This window comes from Fusarium solani, assembly GCF_023522795.1.
Source record: "Fusarium solani strain SB1 chromosome Unknown bctg00000003_1, whole genome shotgun sequence".
NCBI lineage: Eukaryota > Fungi > Ascomycota > Sordariomycetes > Hypocreales > Nectriaceae > Fusarium > Fusarium solani.
Window position 1 is genome coordinate 2,441,531 of NW_027072154.1, and position 26,948 is coordinate 2,468,478.

The 26,948-nt window shown below is 54.3% G+C and overlaps 8 protein-coding genes across 8 annotated transcripts; 4 read left to right on the plus strand and 4 right to left on the minus strand.

The window, feature by feature from the left end:
- Positions 1 to 545: 545 nt before the first annotated feature.
- MRS44_006331 (uncharacterized protein) lies at positions 546 to 4,002 on the plus strand (the record flags this gene model as incomplete). The annotated part of the gene is made up of 3 exons (XM_065621725.1): positions 546 to 914; positions 968 to 1,394; positions 1,457 to 4,002. 3 exons carry the CDS (start codon positions 546 to 548, stop codon positions 4,000 to 4,002), a joined length of 3,342 nt encoding a protein of 1,113 aa, XP_065477797.1.
- Positions 4,003 to 5,170: 1,168 nt separating this feature from the next.
- On the minus strand, positions 5,171 to 7,847 carry MRS44_006332 (uncharacterized protein; the record flags this gene model as incomplete). The annotated part of the gene is made up of 7 exons (XM_065621726.1): positions 5,171 to 5,412; positions 5,468 to 5,743; positions 5,816 to 5,930; positions 6,006 to 6,736; positions 6,796 to 6,833; positions 6,894 to 7,259; positions 7,528 to 7,847. The coding sequence occupies 7 exons, from the start codon at positions 7,845 to 7,847 to the stop codon at positions 5,171 to 5,173; spliced, it is 2,088 nt and encodes a 695-aa protein (XP_065477798.1).
- Positions 7,848 to 13,221: 5,374 nt separating this feature from the next.
- Positions 13,222 to 14,730, minus strand: MRS44_006333 (uncharacterized protein; the record flags this gene model as incomplete). The annotated part of the gene is made up of 7 exons (XM_065621727.1): positions 13,222 to 13,387; positions 13,435 to 13,654; positions 13,837 to 14,129; positions 14,174 to 14,191; positions 14,241 to 14,335; positions 14,479 to 14,487; positions 14,542 to 14,730. 7 exons carry the CDS (start codon positions 14,728 to 14,730, stop codon positions 13,222 to 13,224), a joined length of 990 nt encoding a protein of 329 aa, XP_065477799.1.
- Positions 14,731 to 15,071: 341 nt separating this feature from the next.
- On the plus strand, positions 15,072 to 15,674 carry MRS44_006334 (uncharacterized protein; the record flags this gene model as incomplete). Its single annotated transcript, XM_065621728.1, has 3 exons — positions 15,072 to 15,074; positions 15,125 to 15,436; positions 15,486 to 15,674. The coding sequence occupies 3 exons, from the start codon at positions 15,072 to 15,074 to the stop codon at positions 15,672 to 15,674; spliced, it is 504 nt and encodes a 167-aa protein (XP_065477800.1).
- Positions 15,675 to 15,742: 68 nt separating this feature from the next.
- Positions 15,743 to 16,771, minus strand: MRS44_006335 (uncharacterized protein; the record flags this gene model as incomplete). Its single annotated transcript, XM_046268086.2, has 1 exon — positions 15,743 to 16,771. One exon carries the CDS (start codon positions 16,769 to 16,771, stop codon positions 15,743 to 15,745), a length of 1,029 nt encoding a protein of 342 aa, XP_046140071.1.
- A 1,631-nt stretch (positions 16,772 to 18,402) lies between these two features.
- On the plus strand, positions 18,403 to 19,457 carry MRS44_006336 (uncharacterized protein; the record flags this gene model as incomplete). Its single annotated transcript, XM_046278129.2, has 2 exons — positions 18,403 to 18,890; positions 18,941 to 19,457. The coding sequence occupies 2 exons, from the start codon at positions 18,403 to 18,405 to the stop codon at positions 19,455 to 19,457; spliced, it is 1,005 nt and encodes a 334-aa protein (XP_046140070.2).
- A 30-nt stretch (positions 19,458 to 19,487) lies between these two features.
- Positions 19,488 to 19,974, minus strand: MRS44_006337 (uncharacterized protein; the record flags this gene model as incomplete). Its single annotated transcript, XM_046268071.2, has 3 exons — positions 19,488 to 19,506; positions 19,559 to 19,793; positions 19,860 to 19,974. The coding sequence occupies 3 exons, from the start codon at positions 19,972 to 19,974 to the stop codon at positions 19,488 to 19,490; spliced, it is 369 nt and encodes a 122-aa protein (XP_046140069.1).
- A 516-nt stretch (positions 19,975 to 20,490) lies between these two features.
- MRS44_006338 (uncharacterized protein) lies at positions 20,491 to 26,189 on the plus strand (the record flags this gene model as incomplete). Its single annotated transcript, XM_046272490.2, has 3 exons — positions 20,491 to 20,638; positions 20,690 to 20,873; positions 20,924 to 26,189. The coding sequence occupies 3 exons, from the start codon at positions 20,491 to 20,493 to the stop codon at positions 26,187 to 26,189; spliced, it is 5,598 nt and encodes a 1,865-aa protein (XP_046140068.2).
- Between the last annotated feature and the right edge of the window lie 759 nt (positions 26,190 to 26,948).

Here is a 26,948-nt window from a genome sequence, read left to right on the forward strand (position 1 = left end):
GGCAAGGGCAGCATGGCGTGAGCTTCAAGCATCGAGCCATTCAGGTCAAGAGGTAGCAAACCACATGGGTTAGATTGTGCACCTTCTTCCTTAATGCACGAGGGGCATGGCTGCTATTCAGGGATGTCAGGGTTCTTTGTTCAGCTGGAGGAGTCGCTTTCGTATGCGACATGGTCGATTCCTCGAGGTCAGCCACATTTTCTCGAGTTGAAAGAAACGGGGGGTTAAATAAGGAAAGGAACGGGATGGGGGGACGGACTCGACGAGACAAAGGCGGTTCTTGTTGGTTGGGGAGTTTCCATAGGAAGGGACAAAGAAACTCTTGGGCATGGCAAGATTAAAATCAAGTCTGCTGCCCCATCTCTCGAGATTTACAACGAAATGTAAGAAAATTTGATGATTGTTGTATTCCCAAGGTTCATTCCTTGACTCTTGTTCTATTCTTCATCTCATCTTTGAAACCAGTGTATATACCCACGTCCAAAGTCATTCTATAAACCCACTACCAGCTCGACTCACCCATCTGGGTCTCGAGTCTCCCCATCATGTTCCCCTTAAGAAACAACCCCGATGTCACTAACAAGCACGGCATAACACGTCCGAACCGCCGCTCGGCGACTCGAGAGCCGAAAGACTGGAGGCCCCTGCCGAAACTCGTCGGGGTGGACCAGTTTCCCGGGCCAGCGCCGTCCATCTCTGTCACCCTGGTTGACCCGTCTCCGCTGGATCTGCGGCAGCACTTTACTGACTTGCCGGTCCCGGACCCGTTGGCGCCGGCCGGTGGCGGTCCCATGGGTCCCGTAAGACAGGACCTCGGCGACGGAGTCTCCACATCTGCGGACCCGTTCCCGAGCAACATCATCCATGGGGTCGGCGGAATCCAGTTGACAACAGCTACCATCCCAACGGAAGAAGTCAACAGCGACGACCAAGGCCAGCAAAGCGAGCACCTGAATCCTGACGGCAGGCTCAAGGTGCCCAGAAAGAGACAGCGCAACAACACGTCGGGACGGGCGAGCAAGCGGGCCAAGACGATAACGCTGGCAGCAGCTCAGGGAATCTCCCCACAGGGCCTTGCGACTTTTGCCTCAACCACGAAATAGGCCAGGCCATGTACGCCCGGGATGGGAAGTGCAACATTGAAGTAGTGCAGGGCAGCGGCAAGGAATTGTACCACCTCGAGTGCCAGCACTGCGCCGACTACCGGTTCTTGAACCCGAGGCGCAACAAGTCGCATGTGTGCGTCGTCGACGGCGACGAGTACACACACAAGCGGTACGGCCTCGAGGCCCCGGAAATGTACCCGGACCACTCGGCATGCACGCGGTGCGTCAAGTTTGGGTTTGAGCAGACCTGTGACGCCGACACCATCCTCGGATACAAGTGCTCCAACTGTAGGCCTGACTACGCCTGCACCGCCGCCGGCTGGGTCTTGCCCCTGATACGGCCCAACAAGCTCCCCCCGTGCGGCCGTGGTACCGGCACGCGTGCGACCGGTGCCGCGCTCACGCCCTCGAGGACGGCAAGCTCAAAGGCTTCGAGATGTGCTCGTGGCTGGAAAACCGCACCGAGTGGGAGAACGATACCGCGTGCTCCAGGTGCATACGCGACGGCATGTCATGCATCGACTCGAGCAACCTTGTCCAGGAGAACCCACCCGTCAAACCACCCGAAGACTGGTCCATCGACGAAGGTTACGACATCATCTGGAACCTGGCCGACATCACCAGGTATACGTCCTGGCGAAAACCCTGCGACGCCTGCATCCTCAGCAACGTCAAGTGCCAAGTCCATCTCGCTCGCACTGGTCATACCTGCGAGCGCTGTAGCCAGATCGGTGTCGGTTGCGTCAGCGACTTTGGTACAACACGCGCTTACTGGCCTCTGTACAGCCTCAGTCAAGTCGGCTTTGGTCCGCACATGCCCTTCGCGGCCTGCAAGAACTGTCGTGTCAACGACCGCGCTTGCGATCGCCAACGTCCCTGTGACTCGTGTGTCATCAACGGTGAAAAGACCGAGTGCGATGACTATCAGCGAAACAAGAAGCAAAACACTCTTCCCAGGCCCGAGGTCGGTAACCTTGGTCCTCTGTACTACCTCTCCATGGGGTTCGGAGCTGACGGCGTCACCTCGATGAAAACAGGGGCCGAGCCCGAGGACTGGATTGGTCCCTCAACTCAGAGGTACGCTGTAGACAACTTTGAAAATGACAGCCTTGAGCGCTATAAGATGATCCTCGACGCCCACAAGAACTTCCGACCTCCATTCCCGGCGAAGCCACCCCATGGCGCTCAGGGTGGCCACCTCCTCGCCAAGCAGAACATGGGAAGCATCGGGCGGAGTGAGCTCAGGGACATGATAAACGACATGTGGCCCGGTTACCAAAACCCTTGCCAGTTTGATGCTTACCACAGCCTCATCGTCGAGTTGGAAAATGAGCTGCCAAAGAACCCTCCAGTCCAAGCTGCATCTTTCGGTAGCGCCACGAGGTCCAACCCAGGTTCAGGTACGCCCTGGGCTCGGACTCGACGGCCTCTGGGTGAACCTGTCAATCCGCCCAAGCGGCCAGCCCGGGAACGGACAGGTTGGAGCCCACCTAAACTGAGGCCACCTAAACCTAAACTACCTCAATCCACGTACGGTTCTCAGCCGGATGTTGACGCCGACTTGGCTCAACGTCGGGCTGGGCGTCGGCAGCGCCACCAGCCTACGAACAACGACGAACATGCATTCGGACGGTCCATGAAGCCGACCGTGGGAATTTCCCCGGAACCGCCTGCAAATGCCCGTAGGGCCATCCCCTGCCGCAGTAACGTATCCTCAGGCCGCGCGCCCCAAGATGCCAGAGCCGTCGACGATGCTCCCTTCAACCCATTTCTGGGCTTCACCATGAACGGGAAAACAAAGGTGCGGTATAACACCAAGTCCAGGAACTCGCGCTGGAAGGTCTTTAACCCGCTCGAGCATCTCGACATGTCGCACTGGCATGTTGCCCGCCGTCATCTCGACAGCAGCAAGATTCATCCTCGCGTCTTCAACATAGCCGAAGGTCAAAAACTCCCTGTGCCCTTGCGTGACGTTCTCCGCGATGTTCCTCGCGAGGAAGCCGAAGAGCGGATCATAGAGAGGTGCGTCGAGCCCAACGATGGTGGTTTTGGCTACTGCAGCAGAGAAAACTCATTTCGAATAAATTGCCAGAGTCGTGCCCACAGCAACACGCCGCCATACAAGTTCCCCGTCTGTAACCAATGCCATGTCGCCAGCATAAACGATTTGTTTCGCGAAGGAAACAAGCCCATCACGAGGAAGGACCTGATCGGCATGCGCACCTATCTATGCCATGACTGCGCCGGGCACATCAGCAGCAGAGCCCTGAACGTGCTGGACTACCACGATGCTGGGGCTCGTACCGTTCACGGCACATATGCCAACGACGACGCGCCCAAGGGCATATATAACCTGGACAACGATCCAGACAATGCCGTCGAGTTCAGGCCAAACCCAAGGCCCGGCACTGGCTGCTTCTGCGCGGACAAGGTCCTCGGAGGATGGCTCTGCCGCTACCATCGATTGTACTACGCCGAGGAGATGCTCAAGCAATCCAAGCTAGTACACGAGTGGCGGCTCTCATACTTCAAGAAACCCGTCTGCCCCGGGTGCCTGGCAAACAAGCCGCTCGACGAGGTCAACGTGTCGGCCGACCACCACAATTTTGAGGAGGGTGGCCCAACGGCGTGGGTGTGTCTGACGTGTAGCGAATGGGTCGTGAACCAGGAGAATGACGAGCACAACAGGCCCGAAGTTGTGAGAGGGGCGCTGCGGACTGCCGAGCGGATAACTGATCTCCTCGCCAGGGTCACTGAGCCTCCTGATGATGTGGAAATGAGTAGTGGATGGTTTGCGAACCAGGATAATGAAGAGTACAGCAGGACCATGAAGCCTACTGGTTTTCTTTCCACGATTACCGAGGTTGATGATGACGTAGAGATGGAGGATGTCTGAACAGAGTCGAGAATGGATCAAGCGTAGTGCTGAATAGTTTGGAATTCGGAATTTGGCGATTTGGAACCGGTCAAGTCTGGACAATAGATCAACTTTCAGACATGCGTAAACAACGTATTCAACTGACCTTAAACAGCCCAGCCCAGCCCGGCCCCTAGCAACCATCAGCATCATATCATGCCGCCCGAAACATCTGAGATCCAACATTCCGCTGCCTCTTCACGTGAAAGCCACATGGCCAAGCATCCGAAATGATCGGAATGCGAGCTGCCCGCAGCGCAAAAGACAAAGTTGACGGATAAACACATACACAAAAAAGGGGGTTGCTTGAATTGTCTGACTGAACCATTGCCGCCGGAGAGAACGAGACCGACCTCGAGATGGACTAGAAAATAGGTAGGTAGGTAGGTAGGTAAAAAAAAGAGGAAAAGAGAAGAAGGAACGAAACTGAAAGAATTACATGTATGAAATAATGGATATAGGAAGAGCCTGCAGAACCCATACTTGATCTTGAAAAATCATCCTCCCCGGTGCTGACTGACACAAAAAAAAGCAAGGAAAAAGTCGGGTGGGTGGTCTCTCGCGAGGTCCTCGGGGGCGCAGAAGGGCAAACAGGTAAGGTAGCATCCATTGCGTACACGAACGACATCGGCAGCAGAGGCTTCCTCCCCCCGGGCATCTGATTCTCTCTCTCCTCCGGTAGATTCATGGTCCTTTTTTTTATCCACAACGTCCAAAATAACGAGCCTCCAGAGAAACGCCGAACCACGCGCCATGTAACATGGATCATGGGTCATCAAGCATGAACCATCTGGCTTGTTCACTCACGTAGACATGACATGTCGTGGGCTTGCCGGGCTCCTTGGCCCCGTATATCGCCGCTGGGCATCTCCGTCCGTGGGCTGCGTCCGGTTCAGGCACGCGCGCGTGTGTGTGCCTGAGCCCAGAACCCGACTCCCCAACCCCATGCCATCGACATTTTTCATCTCCATGCCCCTCCGAAGTCTGCTGGCCGTGTTGCATCCTTGCATCGTGTCGCGCGGATTCGACAGAGCCCCGACATGGCAGATGTTCGCCCGTCCACCACACTGGCTGTCGCGTCTCGCCTCGCCTCGTCTCGAGATATAATCTGTCCTCCACTCCATCGCCTTCTCATATTCATTCCTCTTTACATGAGCACGCACTTGGCGCAGCATCCAGCCTCTTGCTCGCCGTTGTCCATATCCATGGGCTTGGGTGGGCCGTTTGCGCCTGCGGTGCCGCCGCTGCCGGTCGAGTAGCCTTGCATCTCGCGGTTGTATCTCCGGATTTCTCGCACGATATCGAAAAAGGCCTTGTCAACGTTGATGCGAGACTTGGCCGACGTCTCAATGAACTTGCAGCCGAATGACCTTGCCAGCGCCTCACCCTCTGCAAAATCTGTTAGTGTGTCGCCAGGGAAGCGAGCGCCTGTGATGCTGCATACCTTGTCGTGACACGTCTCGGTCGCCCTCCAAATCGCACTTGTTACCAACAACAACCATGGGGAAATAGTCCTTATCCTTGACTCGCAGAATCTGTTGCTGGAAGGTGGTAATTTCCTCAAAGCTCTGTCGCGAAGTAATGGAATAGACTAGTAGGAAACCCTCTCCGGTTCGCATATACTGCTCTCGCATGGCGCTATACTCTTCCTGGCCGGCGGTATCGAGGACGTCGAGCAGGGCAACCTCTTCATCGATGACGCACTGCTTTCGGTACGAGTCTGTTGAGTTCAACGCGTTAGCATAGACGGTTACGGGTGGTTACAGATGGCAGGGGCACGTGTCCAACCAACCTTCGATTGTAGGATCATACTCGTCGACGAAATGGCTCTGAATCAACTGAATGGTCAAGCATGATTTACCGACACCACCTCCTCCAACAACGACGAGCTTGTACTCTCGTAGGAACTGCAGCGCGGCGAGATGGTTAGCGACATGAGGGTGATGGCATCAAGGGGCAGCAGTAAACAGCCAGCACGGGACCCGCAAACAAGCAGGTTCCCAGGTGCACCAGAGCTGCTCGCTACCCGTGGGTGTCGGTCGTGTCGTACCTTTGTGTTCGCAGCCATTGTGTCTTGATGTTTGAGGAGCTCTCTCTATAGAAGCCTTCACTCGCAGGGCGATGGGATGGAAATCTAACGCGCGCAGGGAGGCTGAATCGTCGTCGCAGGGCCGTCGGATGGATTCAGAGGCGGGCGACGAAGAGTCGGGAGAGAAGGGACAGACAGACGGGACGGTGGGGATTGAGTCTGGTCTGGTCCGGCGGGGAGTGAAGGGAAGCAGAGTCAAGTCAAAGGACTGGAAGGCAGAAGAGTCGTCGTTTGCGCGGGATGGCCGATGAGAGGAACAAAGGAAGAGAGAATGAATGCTTTGCCGCTGGGTCGGGCGGACTCTGGCTTTGGCTGCAGGTGCTTGTGCTTGTGGGGGAGAGGAGAAGAAAGAGGCGACGAAGATACGGAAAGGGCCAAAAGGTTCGAGAAAAAAGGCCAAAGCAGAGGGAGTCGACAGTCGGCAGTATGGTACGTACTGTCGCAGAGCAGAGAGAAGAGAAGGGGAAGAAGCCTGAAAGGGGAAAGGGTCGAAAGGTGGAGGACAGGACCAGCCAGGGTGTGCAGGGCAGGGAAAGAAAGCATCCATCCATGGAAGGGAAGGGGGGCGTGGATTGGGGAACCAGAGGTGTGTACCGTGTACAAGCTGCGAAGCCCTGGGATTGGCTTGGGTCTGGAGCAGTTTGCTTGCTGGAGTGGAGGCTTCCAAGGCTAAGGCAAGGTACCTGCGACCCGGAGACCATTTGGGCATTTACGGCGCCCGCTGGGGAGTTTACAGCGCATTTAGACTGTGAGTAAAGCCACCTCAACAGGTATCAGGTACTTCAAGGTCAACAACCGCAACGTAGGTAGCCCCAGCAGAACAGTATCCGTCGTCTTCCAGGAGCAAACGGGACCGATTTCTCGCGACCGGGCTGGCCTGCTCGTCCTCAACTGAACGAGCCCAGTCGTGCTCAGTGCTCGCCCACGGCCAATGTTACTGGGCGCTCCCGGGCGCTGAGATGGATTGGATGGATGGGTGCGCGGAGTCCGGCCATCACTGGAGACTTCCCGTCCCGTCCTGTCAGTGGATGCTGGGACCGCTAGGCCACTGGAAGCACGGCCGGATTGGTCACTAGGGTCGATAAAGCCCAGCCTCGACGGGCTGCTCAAGGGGACGATAGTCGAAGGGGGGGCGGCGCGGCGGTCCCTGCGAGAGAAAGAGAGGTTCGCTCATGGCTTCATGAGCTATGTGTGTGTGTGCTCTCCTGTGCTGTAGGATGCCGTGATGATTCCACGGAATCTGGACATTACCCGTTTGAGACATGGGGGGAAGCATTCTCCCGTCGCTCCTTTTAGTGCGAGGCGCGCAAGCACCTATCATCCGCGTCCAGCTGCCCTCCCACAAGCCCTGCGGCGCCGACTACACAACTGAAATAAAGCCTCTCGATGAGAAATCAACAGCATCTAGCACTGACGCAGGGAGAGTGGCTGGAAGAGCCAGCCGCCCGGACGGCGGGATTGGCTGGGTGCTGGCGAGCTCTGGCTTGGACCAGCACCAGCCCAGCTTTGCTTGGACGAAAATGAACTGGATCCGACGACGGAACGGGGGCGAGTTCTGGACCATGCCGCCGTCTGTTCGCTCACTGGGCTCAGTCAGGTACGTGGACGTGGGCTGGCTACCTGGGGGATCAAGAATTTCAAAGCCGAGGCCAACCTTATCGACGAACGGACAAGGACAGAAAAGAAGCCAGGGAAAACATACTGTTCGGTGGCCTCCGACTTTTCTTCGACTCATGATGGGGAGAGAAGCTGGACTGATCATGCCCGACAGCGGCGAATAGAGGTTGGTCTTTTTTTTTCTCCCTCCCTGGCCCCAGTGGCCTGCTGCTGCTGGCCATCAATCGACGACTTTCAGTGGCTTCTCAGCAAGCTCTCCCAGTGGACGGATGGATGGCCGACTTGCAGAAGAGGTTGGTGAAGGGAGGGGAGGGGGGGGCGTGGGAGAGAGACTCTGCGGGTCAAGCTTGGCTCTCTCTCTCTGAATGGATGGACGGATGGACGTCAAGACTGGGGCCCTTGCGAGCACGCTGTTGAGCAGAACGCTTTGGGGGGGCCAGTCGAATCGAATCAATCAATCCCCTGCCATGGTCAGAGATTCTTTCGTTGCTGGCCTCCATGCAGTTTTTCTGCAAGGGCAGCGGCTGGCTGCGTCTACTCTACCAATGGTACTCGCACTGTAGCGTGCTGTGCTTCTTTCTCCTGTGGATGCTTTCATCCATTCTGCATTGTTCTGCTGCACGTCTCGCACAGCGTTAAGGTACGGTCCGCGCTGACCTCGTACTCGTTCGTTCCCCGTCCGTTTGTTTCCATCCTATATGTATGTATGGATGGATGTATAAGCGGCCTCTCACCGTATATCTTGGTGACCCCCATTTCCTGCTGCTGCTTGTGCTCCCGCAGCAGAGAAGTGCGTGGTGCGCCCAACTGAACAAACAATGGCTCTCCTCTCGCTACTGTAGCAGAGTCGAGTAACATTTTGTATTATACACCGACTGGGGAGGGGGTGGCAGCAGAAGTGGGCAGAAAAGGGGGAATTGGATGGATGGATGGATTGATTGCCTACCAGGGTCTCTTTCACCTTGATTCATCACAACTCCGACCTCCGGTCTAGAGGCCCGTCACCGACGAGAGCTCAACGGCTACTGTTACTTGACCATTTGGCCGAATAATACCTAGAAATTAGTTGATCCCTTTATCTTAATAATATCATTCTCCTCTTCGCCGAGCGAGGCAGGTGGTGGTGAAGTCGTTGTCGTCCATCCATCCATCGTTCGTCGTGCATGGACTGCGGAAACACCTCCGAACGACGCCGGTCCTGACCCCGGCCTTTTTCACTTGAGCAATGGCCCTGGCATCGATCGTCGACTTACTCCATCCGTCCAGAGCCTCCGCGACTTTTTGGAAATGAGGAATCCCGCTTGTTACAGAATACTCCACGACTGCCGCTCCTCTCTTCTCCATCTTTTGTTTCTTCAGTTGACATTCCCAGTCGTTAAATCAGCTGGTTATTGACCTGAGCAAGCATGGCTCATTAATCACCTCACCTACAAGATGCAGTGATCACCGAGGGTTCACATCTAAACCGACCCATTCGGGGAACCCAATCGCCATCACCAACTCGCCCATCACCGTCACCTCGGCCGTCTCGCCATCCAATGGGGTGCACTTCTCCATGGCCCAAGCGCCAGTACAACCAAGGTGAGCCGCGCCTTGTATCACCAGTCAACCAACAGCAGCACCGAGAAAGCCTTTCTCGGCCGGTCGTTCCCATCATGAATGACCCTCATCACTCTCGCCTCATGTGATAGATAGCCTGTCTCGCTTCTTGTCTCTGCCCTTTCCCATCTCACCGGTCCCTTTGTCTCTCCGTCCCGCCCTCGCAACGGTTCCAACATCTTTTCCGCCTCCATGCCCCTGGACCTGGACCTGGGGAAGGGGGGTGAGGAGTTGGGACAAGCTCCGATGCTACTGTAGCTTGCTCTTAAGCAGCCTAGTCCCGTTGGCCAAGTCCAGGGCCCAGGGATCAGGGTCCTGTTGAACGCCGTCTCTCTTCTCTTGTGTCGCCGAGTTCCACCCTAGGATTGATTTGAGGTTGGTGGGTTGGGTGAGACTCGACTTGGCATCACCAGGCTCCTGATAACGTCTTTGCGTCGTTATCGTACGTGCCTGGAGGTATGTTTATACCCGCCGTATGCTAACAGATACAGATACAGTTACTGTGCACTATCATGACGGTGCAGTTGATGGCTCAGTTGTCATTACGTCTCAACTCTCAAGGTGCGACGCAATTGCATGACCAAAAGCAACCTGCCTTGACGATAGGTACTAGCTAGTCTAACAAGACGCAACCCCCTCAACCATTTTATGCATCAACTGCCTCAACCGCATAGAGACAGGGCCAACCATTGCCGAGGCCCATCAGGGCCTGCATCTCTTGTCCCGGCTCCCTATTCACCGGTTCATCTCGTTGAAAGGGAAGAAAGGGCTCAGCACAGAAACAAAGTCTCACCACTTCTGCGGCATCCGTCGTTGTCATCCCCAGACAGACAGACACATGCCCACCCATCCTCTCGGAGAGCTTCCCCCCTGCCGGCATGCTCCCTGGCTGCTACACGACTCCACACCCCACGACGGCCTGCACCAGCCCAGCACCATCGCATCGCATCGTCCATGCAGGGCTACAGCGTCACAGTGGCCGCCGCCCTAGGTGCCGGCGCACATCCACCACGTTGTGCCATTGGCGCCGGCGCGTTTGAGGCTGTTGAAGATGCGAGGATGTGCTCAAAAGGTGCCGGGTGGGGGTTAGGGCGGGTGGGTGGATGGATGGCGACAGATGCACGGGTGACGGGGATGGTGAGCCAGATCTCATCACCAAAAATGCAACAGAGATCGCACCCATCACAGGATATCACGGTCATTGCGTCTTGATACGAGTGGCAAGGCTAACGATGCAGATGCAGGAGGCGTTTCTGGGGGGCCTGATCTGACGGAATGCCCGTTTGGGTTGCTTCAGCTGGTGTGAGGCCCGGTACATCCAAGGTGGGATCTGGTTGATCTGTGACAAGACAATGATATTGTTATCTCTTGAAGACAACTAGATTATCAAGTCTCGACAACTTATCGAAAGATCTGATATTCACTGATTGCGGTGATTGTGCATTTGTTCTGTCATAATAATTATTGCTAAGAAATTGTGTTTGTACGGCATAGTCAGAGTTAACTCTTGAGGCACAACGTAGCATCCAACGTCCACACAGAACTACAGTTTCGCAGAGAGATCCAGCAGCCAATGCAATCGCCAATCACAAAGCCTCTTCACAACACATGATAAGCGAATGGGGACCCTGCTCAACTACAGTGCTACGAAAACAAGCATTGACTTGGACTGTCGGCACGATGCGCTTTCTCGGTCAGAGAAGAGGGCTAGGGCGATCTTCGTCGAGAACCACCAGAGGCGGTTGGCTGAAACATCGCCTTCGTTTTACCGAAACTCAAGATCGTTGTCAAAAGTCATGTAACGAGGCCACGAGTCGAGTAAACTAGCTGTGGTTCGTTGCTTGGTTGTGGGCGTGGTGTGCCAAATCGTGGCATTCTACGGAGTACGGTCGGATGTGCTGACAGCCTGATCTGGCACGCGACTGTCAGTAGTATCCATTGCTTGAATAGAACAAGCCACTGCAACCAACCATGAGAGAAGGTTGAAGCATCGTCCCCCAACAGAATAATTGGGATCGAACCATGGCTTCCGGTCGCGGGTTGCACTCGGGTATCAGGACACGACGTCTATAGGGCTTTCCAGAGGAATCTCGGCAACGGGGAGCCAAACTCACGAGACCTTGCTATTCCTCATGCTTGATTTGAACGTCTGCCGTCCGGCGGCACCAAACCCTCACCGGTAGGTAGATACGGCCACTTGCGGAAAACAAGCAACCACTGTACCAGTCCCAGAAGACTAGTTGTGTAAGAGAACTGCTCTGAGTCTCTCATTTGCTAATTCTGCTCTTCTGCGTAACAATATAGCCGTAGTTTTCTGTTTGCGCAGGTATGTGGTTTTTATGATGGAATGATGCTTGAAGAAAGAGTTTCAACTTGTGGCCTGGATGTGAGTTCTAGAAGCGGGCGCGTGCTCACGTGATATGGAGAACAAGCTCTACTTGAGCTCTCAAAGCTCCCATTTGGTCGTTTCAGAAAACACCTTTCAACACGGAACGTACATCTACATCATTGCCTTATCAGCAGTGCCATCGATGATCGAATAGGAGCGTAATGTCCATATCCATGCCTCTACTTGCTCCCCGCCTTTCAGCTCCCAGCCGACTTCCACATGCCTCCCAGGCACCACAAATTACGCCTCGAAACTAACCTAGACACTGGACACCCAAGCTCTCAAGCCTCTCGTCAAGCCTTCTAGAACATGACGTCCTATGGGGCGTGTCTCCACCATTCTAGGCTCCTTTCTGGACTGGTAGCGATACCCACGATGCCACACCCTTCAACAGCCCCTTTTTCTCGGTATTTAGATTGCCCTCGCGTCTAGCTCTACACGCCAGGGCGCTCGTCATGTCATGTTTCAATCTCTCTCAGGTCCGGTTTGAGCTCTAACCTTTTGACCTCGGCGCTGATCATGTCACGAGCTTTGCTGCCGCCGCCGTGATTTGCTCTGCTCACCAAGTCCCCACCTCCGCCTTGTCCACTGCTACCCCCGGTCGATAACGCACCCCAGGTTCGTTCTAGCCCTTTTGCAACTCTGGGCTGGGAGGAGAGAGCTCGAGTCAGTCTTGAACCCACGACGTGCCATTCCATGCTGCTCGAGCCAGCCCCTAGCTTCCCGCGCCGATGCGTCTCGGATTCAATGCTCCTCCTCGGGGGATCTGCAATGCAAGAAAGTCAGCCAGCCCCTCTTCTGCTTCAAATCGTATGATGGATTGTGTGCTTTGCCGGAAGCAGGCTTGTCCAGGTCGCTCGCTCGCTACCACGTTCCGGCCCTGGGAAATGAGACTCACATCCGCTTCCATGTCTTATCTCGGTTGCTCAGGTGTGCAGATCGGCCTCAACGTCGCCTAAACTGGGCGAGTCCTTCCGGCCTTGCTCCGGTCATGTCGGAATATGCAATGTGCGCTGGTGCAGATGCTGGCTGTCGGTGGGATTTGTTTTATTACATTGACTATATCAACAGGCCGTCAACTGGCACCTGCAAAAGTCGGCTGAGACATGACCATTAACAGTCTTGCTTTTCCTTCGAAAACCCCTCACTAGCTGCGGCCCGCAGGGGCGATGCAGCTCAGACATATCAAAATCGTCAAGATCAGCGCCCAGTCAGCCGCTCCCATGGCCATAGCTATCCAGAGGACCAGGTTCCAGGATATTCCTGCAACGCCTAGGGTACCTAAGCGGACATCCCAAATCAACCCCGGAGGCAGGGGCGTACGAACAGACGTGGGAGGGGATGGATATCAGCTCTAACCCATCTATATTCAAGATATGTATACACTACATGATCTATCCAATGGCGACACGTTGCCGTCCTCCTATATTGACACAACTGCAGCCAAGAGCAACGATTACTTGTCGACCAATGTATCCATTATGGTGTGATTATACAAACCGGCTCATGGCTCCTTTGTAGGCTCTACAGTGTCCTTTGTCGCATCTTCGGTTGCCTTTGCTGGCTCCTTCGCGGACTCTTCCTCACTGTTTTCGCCTTCGGCGGTAATTCTTAGACCCTTGATGCCGGCTTCGACTTCGGCAACCAGGCTCTCGAGGTAATCCTGGTCCCTGTTTCTTGTCAGCATGGCCCGGCACGAGTTCGCTTGGATACTCACCTCCCAACAAGAGTGACCGTGTTGTGCTTCTTGCCCCAGCGAGGATAACTTCCGACCTTGATACCCTTAGGCTCAACCTTGGCGGCCAGTGTCGTGAGGAAATCGGCCACGCCACTCTCAGGAAGAGGGGTTGAGAACAGAATTCTATGCGTTCCTGTGCCCTCGGGATCCACGAGCCTTGGCAGAATGTATGGCTTCAATCCCTCGAGAAGCTTCTGGACTGTTTCTGGTTAGTATCCATATAGAGGAATGGGGTATAGATGGTGCATGAAAAAGGCGTCCCTTGGTGACACATGGGCTGTCACAGCACACCACCAAAGAGGAGCATATTCTCTTCAATTGATAGCCTCAAACACCCCTTGTGACCATTGGTGCCCAAATTTGCATCATTGGGTTACTCACAAAGCTTTGGGATACCAGGTAATATGTGGACATTGCCGTTAACGACGGCAACGGGAACCCACATGTCCTCATGAGGGAAAAGAGCCTGCTTCTTCAAATCCCGAGACTCGTCGGTTGGCAGCTCAGCCATGCGAAGCTTTGCCTTTCTAGCGGGCGAGTCAACGTCCCAGTCAAAGTTGGGCTGGTTGGGGTGAGGCTTGGAGAGCAGCTTCATCTTCTCGAAGGTCTCCTGGTGGAGCTTCAAAGGCAAGTTAAAGGCTTTGGCGATGGACTGATAGGTGATGTCGTCGTGACTAGACAGTTAGTGAGCAACCACGACTGGGGGCTGTTGTCTTACGTAGGACCGATTCCGCCACTATACACGTTAGTTATTCATCGTAACACTGATGGGCGTGAGTGCTGACCTTGTGACGATAAAGTCATAACGATCGCTCATTCTTCGAACGGCCTCTACGATCTCACTCTCATCGTCCTCAATAACCTCGATTCGCTTGAGGCTCTGTGACAGGTTAGCTCTTGGTTGTATCACGCATCCTTGTGACTTACAATTCCAAGAGAGAAGCACCATTTTGCGAAATAAGCAGAGTTGGTCTACTCGGTCAACCCCTGTATTTCAAGGTTGAGGCTCTGTCAGTCACTCACATCAACAGTCTAGACATCTTGTATTAGCACAGCACATGTAGAAGCAACAGAAGGACTGTCTACCTTTCCACCCAGAACCTCATCGCCAATAATCAGGCACGCCGCCGTCTGAATGGTGCGCGCATTGCGCTCATCCGCCGATATAGGAGCCATGACGCTTCCAAATGCAAATCGTCTAGTAGTGCGAGCAGCAGTAACAGCAACGGGAGCGGAGGAGAGGTGCCTTGCAACCTGGGAGATGCGGGAGAACATGAAGGACTGACGGACGGACGAATGAGAAATGCGCGAGTTCTTATGTTCAATCAAAAAAGCGCACGCAGGAGCCTCGACCCTCGTGATCCTTGTTGGATGTCGTCCGTTTGGGGATGGAAATGGAGCTTGCGGATGACGTTTACTCGCTGGATGGAGAGTGGGGGCGGCTTTCTCTCGGAGTTCGAATTGTGGCGGGGTTGCCCAACTTGCGACTCTCAACTGACTGCCCTAGTCCATCTCGTGATAGCTACCAGAGCTTCGTCTTAGCTTAGGGCTCCACGATAGCAGCAGTGATAGCTTCAGTTCCTTGTTCCTTGTTTGTTTGACCACATACAGTAACCATGGTATGTCCCCTACGTCTTCGTTCCCATCCCCCACCAGCTCACATGTCCAGGCGTCCGAATCGCGACTGTACACCTTCTCCGGGGAGACCAAGGATCACCTCCGCAAGTTCCGACTGACTACTTCACGAGCCAAGGATCCTCAAGCTGTCATTTGTATGTATGTCTCCTTGTCCGCGCCAGTCCCTCTGCCCCTTCGCCATGGCATGCCCAAGCTCACCGACTCGCTAGACATGATTGACAAGAGCACATACGAGATCCGCCAAGATGAAGACAAGGTCGTTTACAAGTCCCTCGAAGAAGTCGGCGATGACCTTCCCGACCACGCGCCGCGCTTCGTCCTTCTGAGCTATCCCCTCACCATGGTACGCCCGATCGAACCTCCACCAACCTATACGATGCTGACAGACCTAGGGTGACGGACGGTTGTCGGTCCCATACGTGCTGCTCTTTTACCTCCCCGTTACATGCAACGCCGAGATGAGGATGCTCTATGCCGGCGCCAAGGAGCTGATGCGAAATACGAGCGAGGCCGGACGAATCATTGATATCGAATCCGTCGAAGATTTGGAAGAGATCCCCGACAAGCTCAAGTCGGGTTGATATGCCAAGAGAACAAGATATGGAAACCAGCGATATCATAATCTACGTAACTATATAAGAGCCGTCGCCTACTCGTCCGGCAACACGCTCTGGGTATCCAATCCCAACTGCATCGCAACATTCTTAACCACCCCTTGGAACGCGATACAAGCTGGGCTGTCTGGGAACGAGTCGAAGTAACTCTCGCCGTAATCACACGCCATCCTAATCCTTGGGTCCAGAGGTACTGATCCCAGGAAGGGAATACCCATCTCCTCTGCCAGTGCCCGTCCACCTCCTGTGCTCGCCTTGAAGATCTCGCTCGGGTTGGAACACTTTGGGCAGACGAAGCTGCTCATGTTCTCTGCGAGTCCCAATACCCTGATGCCAGCCTTTCGACAAAAGTCAATCTCCTTGCGCACATCCAGTAGTGACACCTCTTGCGGTGTGGTGACCATGACAGCTCCGTCGATGCCGCTCTCTTTAAGGAATGAGTTGACGCTGAGGTGCTCGTCGCTTGTGCCCGGTGGTGTATCCACGAGTAGGAAGTCGAGGTCGCCCCATTCCACGTCCTTAAGAAACTGTTTAATGAGACCGTTCTTCTTGGGGCCTCGCCAGATAACGGCGTCGTCCCGGTTCGGTAGCAAGAACTGAATGCTCATGACGGAGAGATTGTCCATGACCCAGATCGGTGACCATCCCGTACCACTGACATGCACCGTCTCTCCCTCCACTCCCATCATCTTGGGGATGCTGGGTCCGCAGATATCTGTATCCATGATGCCCACGGTGCTATCCGGGTTGGTCGCAAAGGCGTGCGCCAGCAGGGACGTAAAGGTACTCTTCCCCACGCCGCCCTTGCCGCTCAGCACGAGAATCTTGTGCTTGACATTCTCGAGGCGCGCTGAGATAATGGGAATGTCCGGGTCGGGACCCTTGGGCGCCGAAGCGCAGATGGCCTGGTTCGGGCACCCGGCACACGAGTCCGCTGTGCCGGCCTGCTGTGACTCGGGACCTGGGCAGTGCTGGGGCTCCGGAGCGACGAGCTGCGGCTTCTGCTTTATGGGGTTTGCGAAGACATCCTCCACAGGCTCCGGCGCCTCGAGCGAGGGTGACATTTTTGCGCTGAAGTTGTGTTTGGTGAGGAGTCGAGTGACGATGGAGGGTGGCGATATGAGCGCCGAAGCTTATTAATGCACTACGCAGATAGCGAAGGTGCGACGAGTGTGCTCGGAACACCCGCGTGAGAAGAATTGACCAAGGGATATTCTAGGTGAAAGATATAGAGAGATGGGTGTATGATTCAGATGAGAGATCGAGAGACACTTGAGTCGAGGTTCATCACGTAGGGTAAGTAAGCGTCCACGCTGATTCGCTGCTTAGCAAGCGTCGAATGATGGTTTGCGCTACTATCGCCGCGGAGTGACAGGCTTGAATGACAAAATACCTATTAAGGAATTCTACTGTCGAACAAATGCAGGAAGAGGACGGAGATGAATAAGAGCAAAAGGACAAGTTTGAAAAGGCTTTAATCGATATTTTCAGTTTTACGAACGTACTCTTTCAAGCCATTATTTTGCAGCTGAACCGGCGTTTGGTCTCCTACCTAACCTGAAGGTCCCAATCGCCGACAACGGAGCCTAACATGAAGGATAAAGAACGATACAACCATGCAGTGAAAAATATAAGGAAAATATGAGATACATAGAAGCACTTCAAATATAGGGCAGCGCATTTTCGACCCCCATAGCCACATTTCCGGTATTGCAGACATTTTCTTGTTTGTGGTAATACCCCACACCTTGACACTGGCATAGTTCGTGATGGCTTCACACTTCAAGATATGAAGTATCAAGATGAACAAAAAGATAAGGTCTCGGAGGGAGTCGAACCCTCGCTGGCGGAATCAGAATCCGCAGTCATAGCCGTTAGACCACGAAACCAATGAATTCGAAACGAGTCGAATTGAGTGGGATCTGCGCGATTTGCTTCAACTTATAGATCCTTTTCGTGGGTCTGGTTGTGGTTCCACTTTTCTTTTGGGCTCCGCAGTCGGTCAACTCCTGGGTTATGAGCTCTTCTCTTTCAACCGCCATCATCCTTGATTGATAAAGATACATGGAGCTGTCAGCCTTTACGATGACTGTTTCGACCTCAGACACTTGTACGGCATGCCAAGCTCGAATCTGTCATGAAAATGAACCCATCTGACGCGGCGACCACACCAATTCGCTCAACCACATCTTATAGGTCCCATCTCCGAGCCGCTCTGGCCGCCACCGCTTCAGCTGCATGCGGAGATGGATGATGCCGCGTCGAACGATCTCGGAATACCATCGCTGCCTATAGGCAATGTCAATTCTTACAACTCGGGGATATCGAGAGGGGGAGGTCTTCCCCTCAGTTCAGTCGAGCAATCCCACACAGCAAAGCACCATAGGCTCCCGAACCTCTCCTGATTTCATACCACATCGCCACGGAATCAGTCGACCCTCCTTGCAAATTGACTTGTTAGGCGCCCCGTTAGGCCCGAAATTGGACCCTGATTGATAACACTTTGCTTTTTTGCGCAGCGATTTTTCGCGTTGCATCCATCCAATGTCCATGGCCAAACCCCACCCCACACACCCCGCCAGATAAGATAAGACGAGTGCCCCGCGGCTGGAAATTTCAATTTTCTGAAGAGAGCCGCAGCCTAAACCGACGCCGCGATCGCCATCACCGCAGTCGCTCGTTGAAAAGAAGAAAAATGTCGTCGGACGCCGAGAAGCCCACCTCCATGGAGACGGTCCTCAAGCTGAGGGAGTCCCTCTGCTCTGAAGATACCCCTCTCCCCATCCGTTTCCGTGCTCTCTTCTCCCTCAAGCACGTGGCAGTGACCCAGATCAACCCTGAGGACGTCAAGGTTGCCGCTATCGAGGCCATCGCGGCTGGCTTCACCTCACCCTCTGCCCTTCTGAAGCACGAGCTTGCCTACTGCCTCGGTCAGACTTGCAACACTGCTGCCGTCAAGCCTCTCCGTGAGGTTCTCGCCGATCTCAAGGAGGACCCCATGTGCCGTCATGAGGCTGCCGAGGCCCTTGGTGCTCTGGGCTGGGCTGACAACCTGGACATCCTCCGAGAGTACCGCGACCGCAAGGGGGAGGATATTAGCATTGTTGAGACGTGCGAGATCGCCATTGAGCGCGTTGAGTGGGAGAACTCGGAGGAACGGCAAAAGGAGAAGTTGCGCCCAAGGTTTGTAAATTCTATTCTGAGGTTACCCTCCCACTGACATCTTGTTCTAGTGCCTTTTCTTCTATCGACCCTGCGCCCCCAATGCCCGAAACCGACAAGAAGGCCGAGGTCGCGGAGCTCGGCCGAAAGCTCATGGATACGAGCGCGCCTCTGTTCATCCGGTACCGTGCCATGTTCGCCCTCCGCGATCTTGCCTCCCCTCCCGATCTGCCCACAGCAGTTCCTGCTGTGCTCGAGCTTGCCAAGGGCTTCGCCGATTCGTCGGCGTTGTTCCGTCATGAGATTGCCTTTGTTTTTGGCCAGCTGTCGCACCCTGCTTCCATCCCCTCCCTCACTGCTGCGCTGAGCGATGTCAACGAGGCCAGTATGGTTCGGCACGAGGCGGCTGAGGCGCTGGGTAGCCTTGGTGACGAGGAGGGCGTCGAGGATACCCTTAGGCGGTTCCTCCATGACAAGGAAAAGGTGGTTCGAGAGAGTGTCATCGTCGCGCTCGATATCGCCGATTATGAAAAGGGTGGAGAGACGGAGTATGCTTTGATTCCCGAAGTCGGAGGAGCTGCTGCATGATTTATGAATTTGCTCGATCGAGTATGGTGTCTAGTTGTTTTCATGCCACCTAAAAGCTGTTAAAAATAAAGCCGATAGAAAAAAGTTTGGGTTCTTCATACGAGTTTCCGCATTCGCAGTTGTAGATGACCGTCGAACCTTCATCTGCACTGCGCAGCTGCACGGTGGTGTACTTGACCTCCTCGCGACCACACTTGGGGCATTTCTCATGCGCTGTGCTCTCTGTTTGCAGATTGTGCTTCTCGACGGCCTGCACGCTCGACTGCAGCTTCTGTCTCAGAAAAGATGGGAAATCGGAGGGCTTTGTTTGCGTGACAGTAACTTTGGAGCCGGTATCTGCGAGTACGCGTGAGAAATGCCGCCAAAAAGACAATCAATCTGCAGCTTGGGAAGCAAACTTACCCTTATTCTCGGCACCGCAGCACTCGCAGCGCAACACGTTTCTCTGCGTGCCCTTGGTCGCGGGTAGGAGATTACCGCAGTCGGTACAGAAGACAAGGGTTCCAATCGCCGCCATTGTTTTTCGCTGGGTCAAGTTTGCTCAAACGGATTTCGGGGAGCGCAAGATGGACGAAGAAGGGCGGACAAATTTGGAGACAAAAATTGGCCTGGCCGTCATAGGCTCAAACGGAGCTGGGAGGGTCTCTCGGAAAAACTGATAACGACAAGGCGACGGATGGCGCGCAACGGAACAAACGCCGACTGGTCCCGTGCCTGGCGCACGGGCCACTATCTGTCTATCAACATCTAAGGAAAGCTCGCGAGGCTGTTGCTTCCCAGGCTTCAACCTCGCCGGCTACTTTTATTCAACGGGTCAACAATGCTTTGACCGACATTCATTTGCACAAACCACGACCCGGGGCAGCACCTCACTCGAATGAACGATCCTGAAGCCTGCTTCAACCATTTCGCGCCCTGCAGCGCATATCTCCAATTCACCCCGACCTACCTATCGATGCAGCGTCATCCGTTTGCTTCTTCCCTGCGAACTATGTGATGATTCGCCTTCCCGAGCCGTGCGAGGATGAACAATATGCAGCCAAATAGCCATGGCGGCCCCCAAAACGGGCTGTTTGCCCACCAGGGGACTACGAACCCCAATCCTTCCATCTCGCGCCCGTTCACGCTACAGGAGTCGCTTCCTTATTCACCACAGACCTCGACTATCCCATTCATTTCCGGTTAGCCACCACAACATCATCCTTGGACGAACTCCTTCTCACCCTATGCAGATATAATCCCCGATCCGACTCTGGGCTCAGGCTCTGTCTCGTTGCCCTTATCCGACTTGTTCCAAACCCAAGAGTTCAACACCCTGAACAGAGAGATCGCTGGGCAGCCCCATATGCCGCGAAACGTCAAGCAAGTCGTCGACCATGTTCTGCAGGACATCAAGCCAGGCCAGAGAACTCGCTAGTAAGGGAACCACTACCGCGCATTTTGATATCCATGCTGACCATGAACAGCAAGTTTTGCGCCGTCTCGAGAACGTCCTCAGCTCCGCCAACTGGCAAGGGTCTGATCGATGACCTGTCGCCCATTTCGAAGACGATCGTTGAGAAAGTAGGCATAGGATCCTATTACAAAGCGTCAAAGTCGACCGTACCCGAATCGAAGCAACCGAACGGACACCCGAAAGGCCATCCGACCCCCAAACTGCCTCATACCTCACTTAACGCGCCGACTACTCCTCAATCCTCGCACCCGGCTCAAAACTCTCAGGCCCATAGGTCCAACTCCGTTAGGATCGAGGTTGCCATACCGTCTAAGAGACAGTTCGATCCATCCGCGTACGTTGATGTCAGCAACCTCACCCAGCAAGAGGTTCCCGCTCCTGTTCAGTCGCAACATCTGCATCAAGCGCAACAGTACCCGCAGCAGATGCAAATGCAACCACAGCTGTCGGCCAAACCACTTCAGCCCACCCCTGAAGCTGGTCAGAACCCAGCATTCCGTATCGAACTTCCTGTCGCGAATATCAACCGTGATGAGTATCTTGAAATGGAGGAGCGACCGGACGATCCACATCATCTATCGGTGCGGAAAGGAAACCAACAAGAGTACTCCAACAGCCAAGATTTGATTGGTGAGAGTCTTGACCAGCGTCAACGGAGCGAGGCGGCATTGGACACGCTCGACAAGCTTGTCCGTTCAGTCTTCACCTCGGTGCATAGAGTGCTTTCGATGGAACCCGGCTATGATCATATCGTCTCGGTGTCTCAAGATCAAGAGGTCGCTATGACCGCCTCTACGCAACAGAAGATGCATGGTGCGATTCAAAAGACCATCTCTCTGAGGTGCTTTGACCGCGTTCCGGTCGAGCATTTGATGCAGATCATGAAGCTGAGTGAAGCGAGCTTGAAGCAGGTCGAAGACTGGGAAATGCGAGTTGACGATAGTTGGTCCGAGGAAGAGGTCAACACCTGGGTGCAACAGCTTGCAGACGTGGAGACGATGTTGAAGTCAGCTCGAACATGCCTTCGCATCCTCTCGGGGGGCAGAGACGACAAGCAACTCTACTCGGAGACCGTCATTCAACGAAGTGTCGACATTTTCAGAAAGGTCACAGAAGATATTGTGATGCTGTTGGTGGAGCTCCGTCCATCTGGCTCCGCTGCTACTGCCTTCAAGGCCTTTTCCAAGAACAAGAAACCCATTGCGACCATCTTCTTGGGTTGCCAGAAGCTCTTCGCCTTGCTGGCAGAGCTCGTCACAAAGATTGAGCTTTCAGACACCGTCATCAATTCGCTCGAGTTCACTGCATCACGACTTATCTTTATGGACAACGCCTATTTTGAAAAGGATTCCGTTGTTGGTGTTCAGAAATTCGACGGACTCCGTTCCGTGGCGATGGACATGCTATGCCAAATCTTTCTGATCAAGCCCCAACAGCGCCAAGGCATCATTGACGAGATTCTTACTTCTCTCGAGAAGTTGCCAGTCGGCAAGCAGAGTGCTCGGCAGTTCAAGCTTTCTGATGGAGGCAGCATTCAGCCAGTCTCGGCTCTCATCATGAGATTGGTTCAAGCCAGCTCGGGGCGGGTAAACAACAGCAACGAGCGCAATCGCAACAAGTTGATGCGAAACATCAATGGCGAGGAAGAGGAAGATGACGACGACGAGAATCTTCCTCCTGAAAGCAAACGCTTCGTGTCCTCGATTAAAAGTGAGGAGCAAGGCGCGAGACAGCATGCGGTCTCTATTAAAGATCTTGAGACTTCGGTTGCTCCGCTCCTGGACACTGCGCAGCGCAACGCAAGCTACGTGATCAACTTTATGGTTTCGCGTGCCATCAGCTCTACCAAGTCAGGCGATTCCCCCTATCGAAACTTGCTTGATCTCTTTGTCGAGGACTTCACCACCTGCCTCGACCTGCCTGATTGGCCGTCAGCTGAGCTTCTTCTTCGTCTTTTGGTATTTATGATGGTGCAGCAATTTGAAGGCCCAAAAACGGCAGCCCCAGCAAAGAATATGGCTTTGGAGTTGTTGGGTGGCTGCAGTGCCGCAATCTCTCGACTTCGATCTCACGTCAAGAGATTGGTAAGCTCTTCCGAAGGCAATGACGCGGATGACCTATCTCGCTATCTTGCCGATCTTGCGACTCAAGCCAGGGAGCAGAGGGCCCGGGTGGAGCAAATTGTCGCTTGGGCCGGTCCCTACCGAGCAACCCTCGAATCCCTTCAGGGTCGGTGTCACGATGATCCTCACCTGCTGAGTGCCATCTCGTTTCTGGTTACAGGTTGGGCATCCCAGGTTCACAACGGTTACGACTCATACCAAGAGAGCGACGATGAGCGAGATGAGGAACTCGGGCGCCTGGGATTCAGACTGAGAATGATGATCGAGGATCGTCGCTGGCTTGTCAACGAGTACACCTTCAAGTCTGTCTCAGCGAACCAGGCCAAGCTCGCCTACTCGATCATTTTGCTACGATCGCCATTCTGCGAGGCCTATGACAAGATCCTCAACATTCTACTCCGTTCGATGGGAACCGATCAAGCCACAGTGCGGAGCAAGAGTTTGAAGAGTGTCAACCAGGTGCTCGAGACAGATCCGTCCATCCTGGACGTCAATTCAAACGTTCTCAACAAGATTTTGGAGTGTGCTGGCGACACGTCAACACAAGTTCGAGACTCTGCCCTCGGCTTGCTTGGCAACTGCATGACCATGCGGCCTGCCCTTGAAGACGCTTTGACAGAGGTAGTTGTCAACCGCTTTCAAGACTCCGGCGTCGGTGTGAGGAAGCGCGCCATGAAGCTTGCCCGTGATATCTACCTTCGCAATCACAGCAGGGCTCTACGAAGCTTGATTGCAAACGGCTTGCTCCGCCGAGTGCACGATCCTGATGAAAGCGTGTGCGATCTTGCCCGTCAAGTTATCGAAGAGGTTTGGTTTGCCCCCTTTTATCGAGACGATGGGACCGCTGTCTACCAGACCTCGCTCACCGAGCACGTGTCCCTCGTGATACAGACAGTCAACTCGGGAATGCTGTCTGAGACACTCGACAAGGTCTTTAGGTCCATTCTCAGACCAAAGGACAAATCTCTACAGGGACCATTCTCTGTCTGCTCCAAACTCGTGGCCAACATGTTTGGGCTCATTGACAACCTGGACTCGGACGATTCCACCGTCCCCTCTGGACGTGATGCGTTGAACGTGCTTACGATTTTTGCTAATGCGGACCCCAAGCTCTTCAACTTTGAACAAATCCGCCTCTTGAAGCCACATCTGGCAAGCTTCGCCAAGCCCGAGGAGTTGACCGCTTTCCGAAGTGTGACAGTTATCTATCGGCGAGTGCTTCCCACACTCTCGACTGTCCATTCCGACTTTCTGCTGGAAGTTCGCAAGTTGCTGCTGGGTGCGGTTGGCAAACTCAACTTGCGGGCACCCCTGGATGATTTGATCGCCTGCACCTTGGTCGTCTGCGAGTTGCTAAACGTGTTTGAGCCTCTGGCAAATGCCATGGCATCTAGTCTTGCGGGACTACAGCGTCTGCGCAGCATGGGCAAGTTGGATGAAAAAACCAGCCTATATCTCAACGCATACTGCCTCGTCATTGGCATGATTGCAAAGCACTGCGACCTAGACAACTGCCCGGGACCGTTCAAGAAGAAATTCCCCAAATGGCCGGGGGGCTCAGTCGCAAGACTGGCTATCGACACACTGGCGCCGTTCACCGCCCCTTCGCAGCCCCTGGATAGTCGCAGACCAGCCCTCGACGCCATCGGGTTGGCTTGCCAGTCCTGGCCGCGCAACTATGTCATCCCCAAGGTCTATACGGCGTTCCAGCAGGTCTTTGACGAGCAGGTACCCAGCCTTGAGAATGCGATCCTGAGATCATTCAGAGAATTCCTCATTACCGAGGAGAAGCGGTCCGAGACGGCAGGACAAGCCCCATCAGGCAAGAAGAAGGAGTTGACAGTCATGGGAGGAACCAGCTATGATGATGTGGCCAGTGCCACTACGCAGAGATTCCTCAAGGACATCACGCGCATTGCACTCTCAAGCCAGGATGAACATGCGTTTCTCGCCATGGAGGTCCTGGGAAGCATCAACCGACAGGGTTTGACTCATCCCAAGGAAACCGGCGTGACCCTGATAACACTCGAAACGTCTTCGAACCGCAAGATTGCCGAGCTGGCCTGGGAAGAGCACCGGTCTCTGCACGAGAAACACGAGACGGTGCTGGAACGAGAATATGTCAAGGCAGTCCAGTCCGCCTTTGCTTACCAGCGAGATGTTGTTGGAGAGCCGCATGGCGCTACTACGAACCCATTCCAGTCCAAGTTGCACTACTTGATGGAAACGCTCAAGATAAGCAAGATGAAGAACCGCCAGCGCTTCTTGGACAAGCTCTGCGGACAGGTGGACTTTGAACTGGCTAAACTGGACATGTCAGGCGACATCCCAACGCAGATGGTTTATGCACGATTCATCATTGAGAATCTGGCATACTTCGAGTACCAAACGATGGGAGAGCTGCAGACCACGGTTAGCGCGATGGAGAAGATCCTAACCAGCACGGGTGCCCCGGTCGCTCAAGCCATTGAGTCGGAAGTGTTCAACGTCCGGATGGATGTCGACCAGCCACCGGCGGCTCCAGATGGACCCCTTGGGTTTTCTACAGCGGATTCCATTTCGGTATCGGCACCTGTTGACGGCCAACCATCAGTTGCACCAGCGCCAGCATTTGCGTTGACAGTCGAGCCAGCCCGTCTTCGGCAGCTTACGACGGCGGCAATTATCCTGTTATCCATGTGGGAGGTGCGAACATTTATTCGTCGCCTTTTCGGCATGGGCCTCAAGCGACAGGACACCAAGGTCAAGGCACTGGCCAAAGATCTGAACAAGTCTCCCGTCAAGGTGCAAGGTGTACATGGAGACAAGGTCTGGGACGAGATCGAGTCTCTGATGAAGGGCCTCCAGGACCAAGAGCACATGATCAAAACTTGCTCGGCGTTTGTGGAGCTCCTCAACGTTGACAAAGACCTCAAGGTGGTAGAAGAGGCTGGCGAGATGGACCTGGAGCCGGCGACTCCCAGCGCGGACGAGGACGAGGAGGGCGATGTGATGGCGGATAGAGGACGTAAGCGGAAGGGCGGGTCGACACCAGGAGGACGCAAGAAACGGGCGCGGTCGAGCTCACAGCCTCGAAAACGGGGCCGACCTCGCAAGAACCGAGAGAGCGTCGAGCACGATGTTGAAGCGGACCTTGACGGGGACTGGTTTTAAAGAACGAGGCGCAAGGCATTCGGTATGGGACACCAGGGCATGGCATTATTTGGGCTGATTTTCTGAGCGGTGCATCGGACGGAGATGTGATGGAGAGGCGTTTTTACAGCGGCCTGGACTGACTCTGCAGCAGGCGAGAGAATTTAGCAAGCAAGCATGGACGGTACAGTGGCTTTGCGGGGATGATGAGGTCGGGAATACACCAATTGGGGGGTCTGGAGGGATCTTGAACTGGAATCAAGCAGTCAAGTCAAGGGAGAATGGGCGTTTTCGGAGCTCAACAGGGATTTGCGATTTGATGATACCTGAGCTCATATCCACGGATCATGTAGCTCACCTTTTTGAGGCCAAGTTAACGGGAAGCGATGAAAAGTGTGTACCATGTATTTACTTAAGCTTAAGAGGCACACGACCAAAGATGGTTTAGACTGAGTGAAGCTTGAATCCAGCGTGAGGTCAAATGACGGTCATTTCTTTGTTGAAAACGGGGAAGAGGGGAGACGTTGGAGATGGGAATAAGACACGGGCGTTGGATGGGCATAAGGAGGATAAGATGCATAAAATTCATAAAAGTGACGTTCTAGAGCCCAAGGGAGATCGCCAAGAAATGAGCAGCAGATCTCTCGGCATTTCTTGGCCGTCTTGGCATTCAAACTTGCAGGGATCAGGCATGTCAAGGAGCCATCCCCAGTCAGGGCCCCAGCAACGACTGCAAATCACTTGATGGGCTTTAGTCGAGACGATGATGGGCTTTCCCCT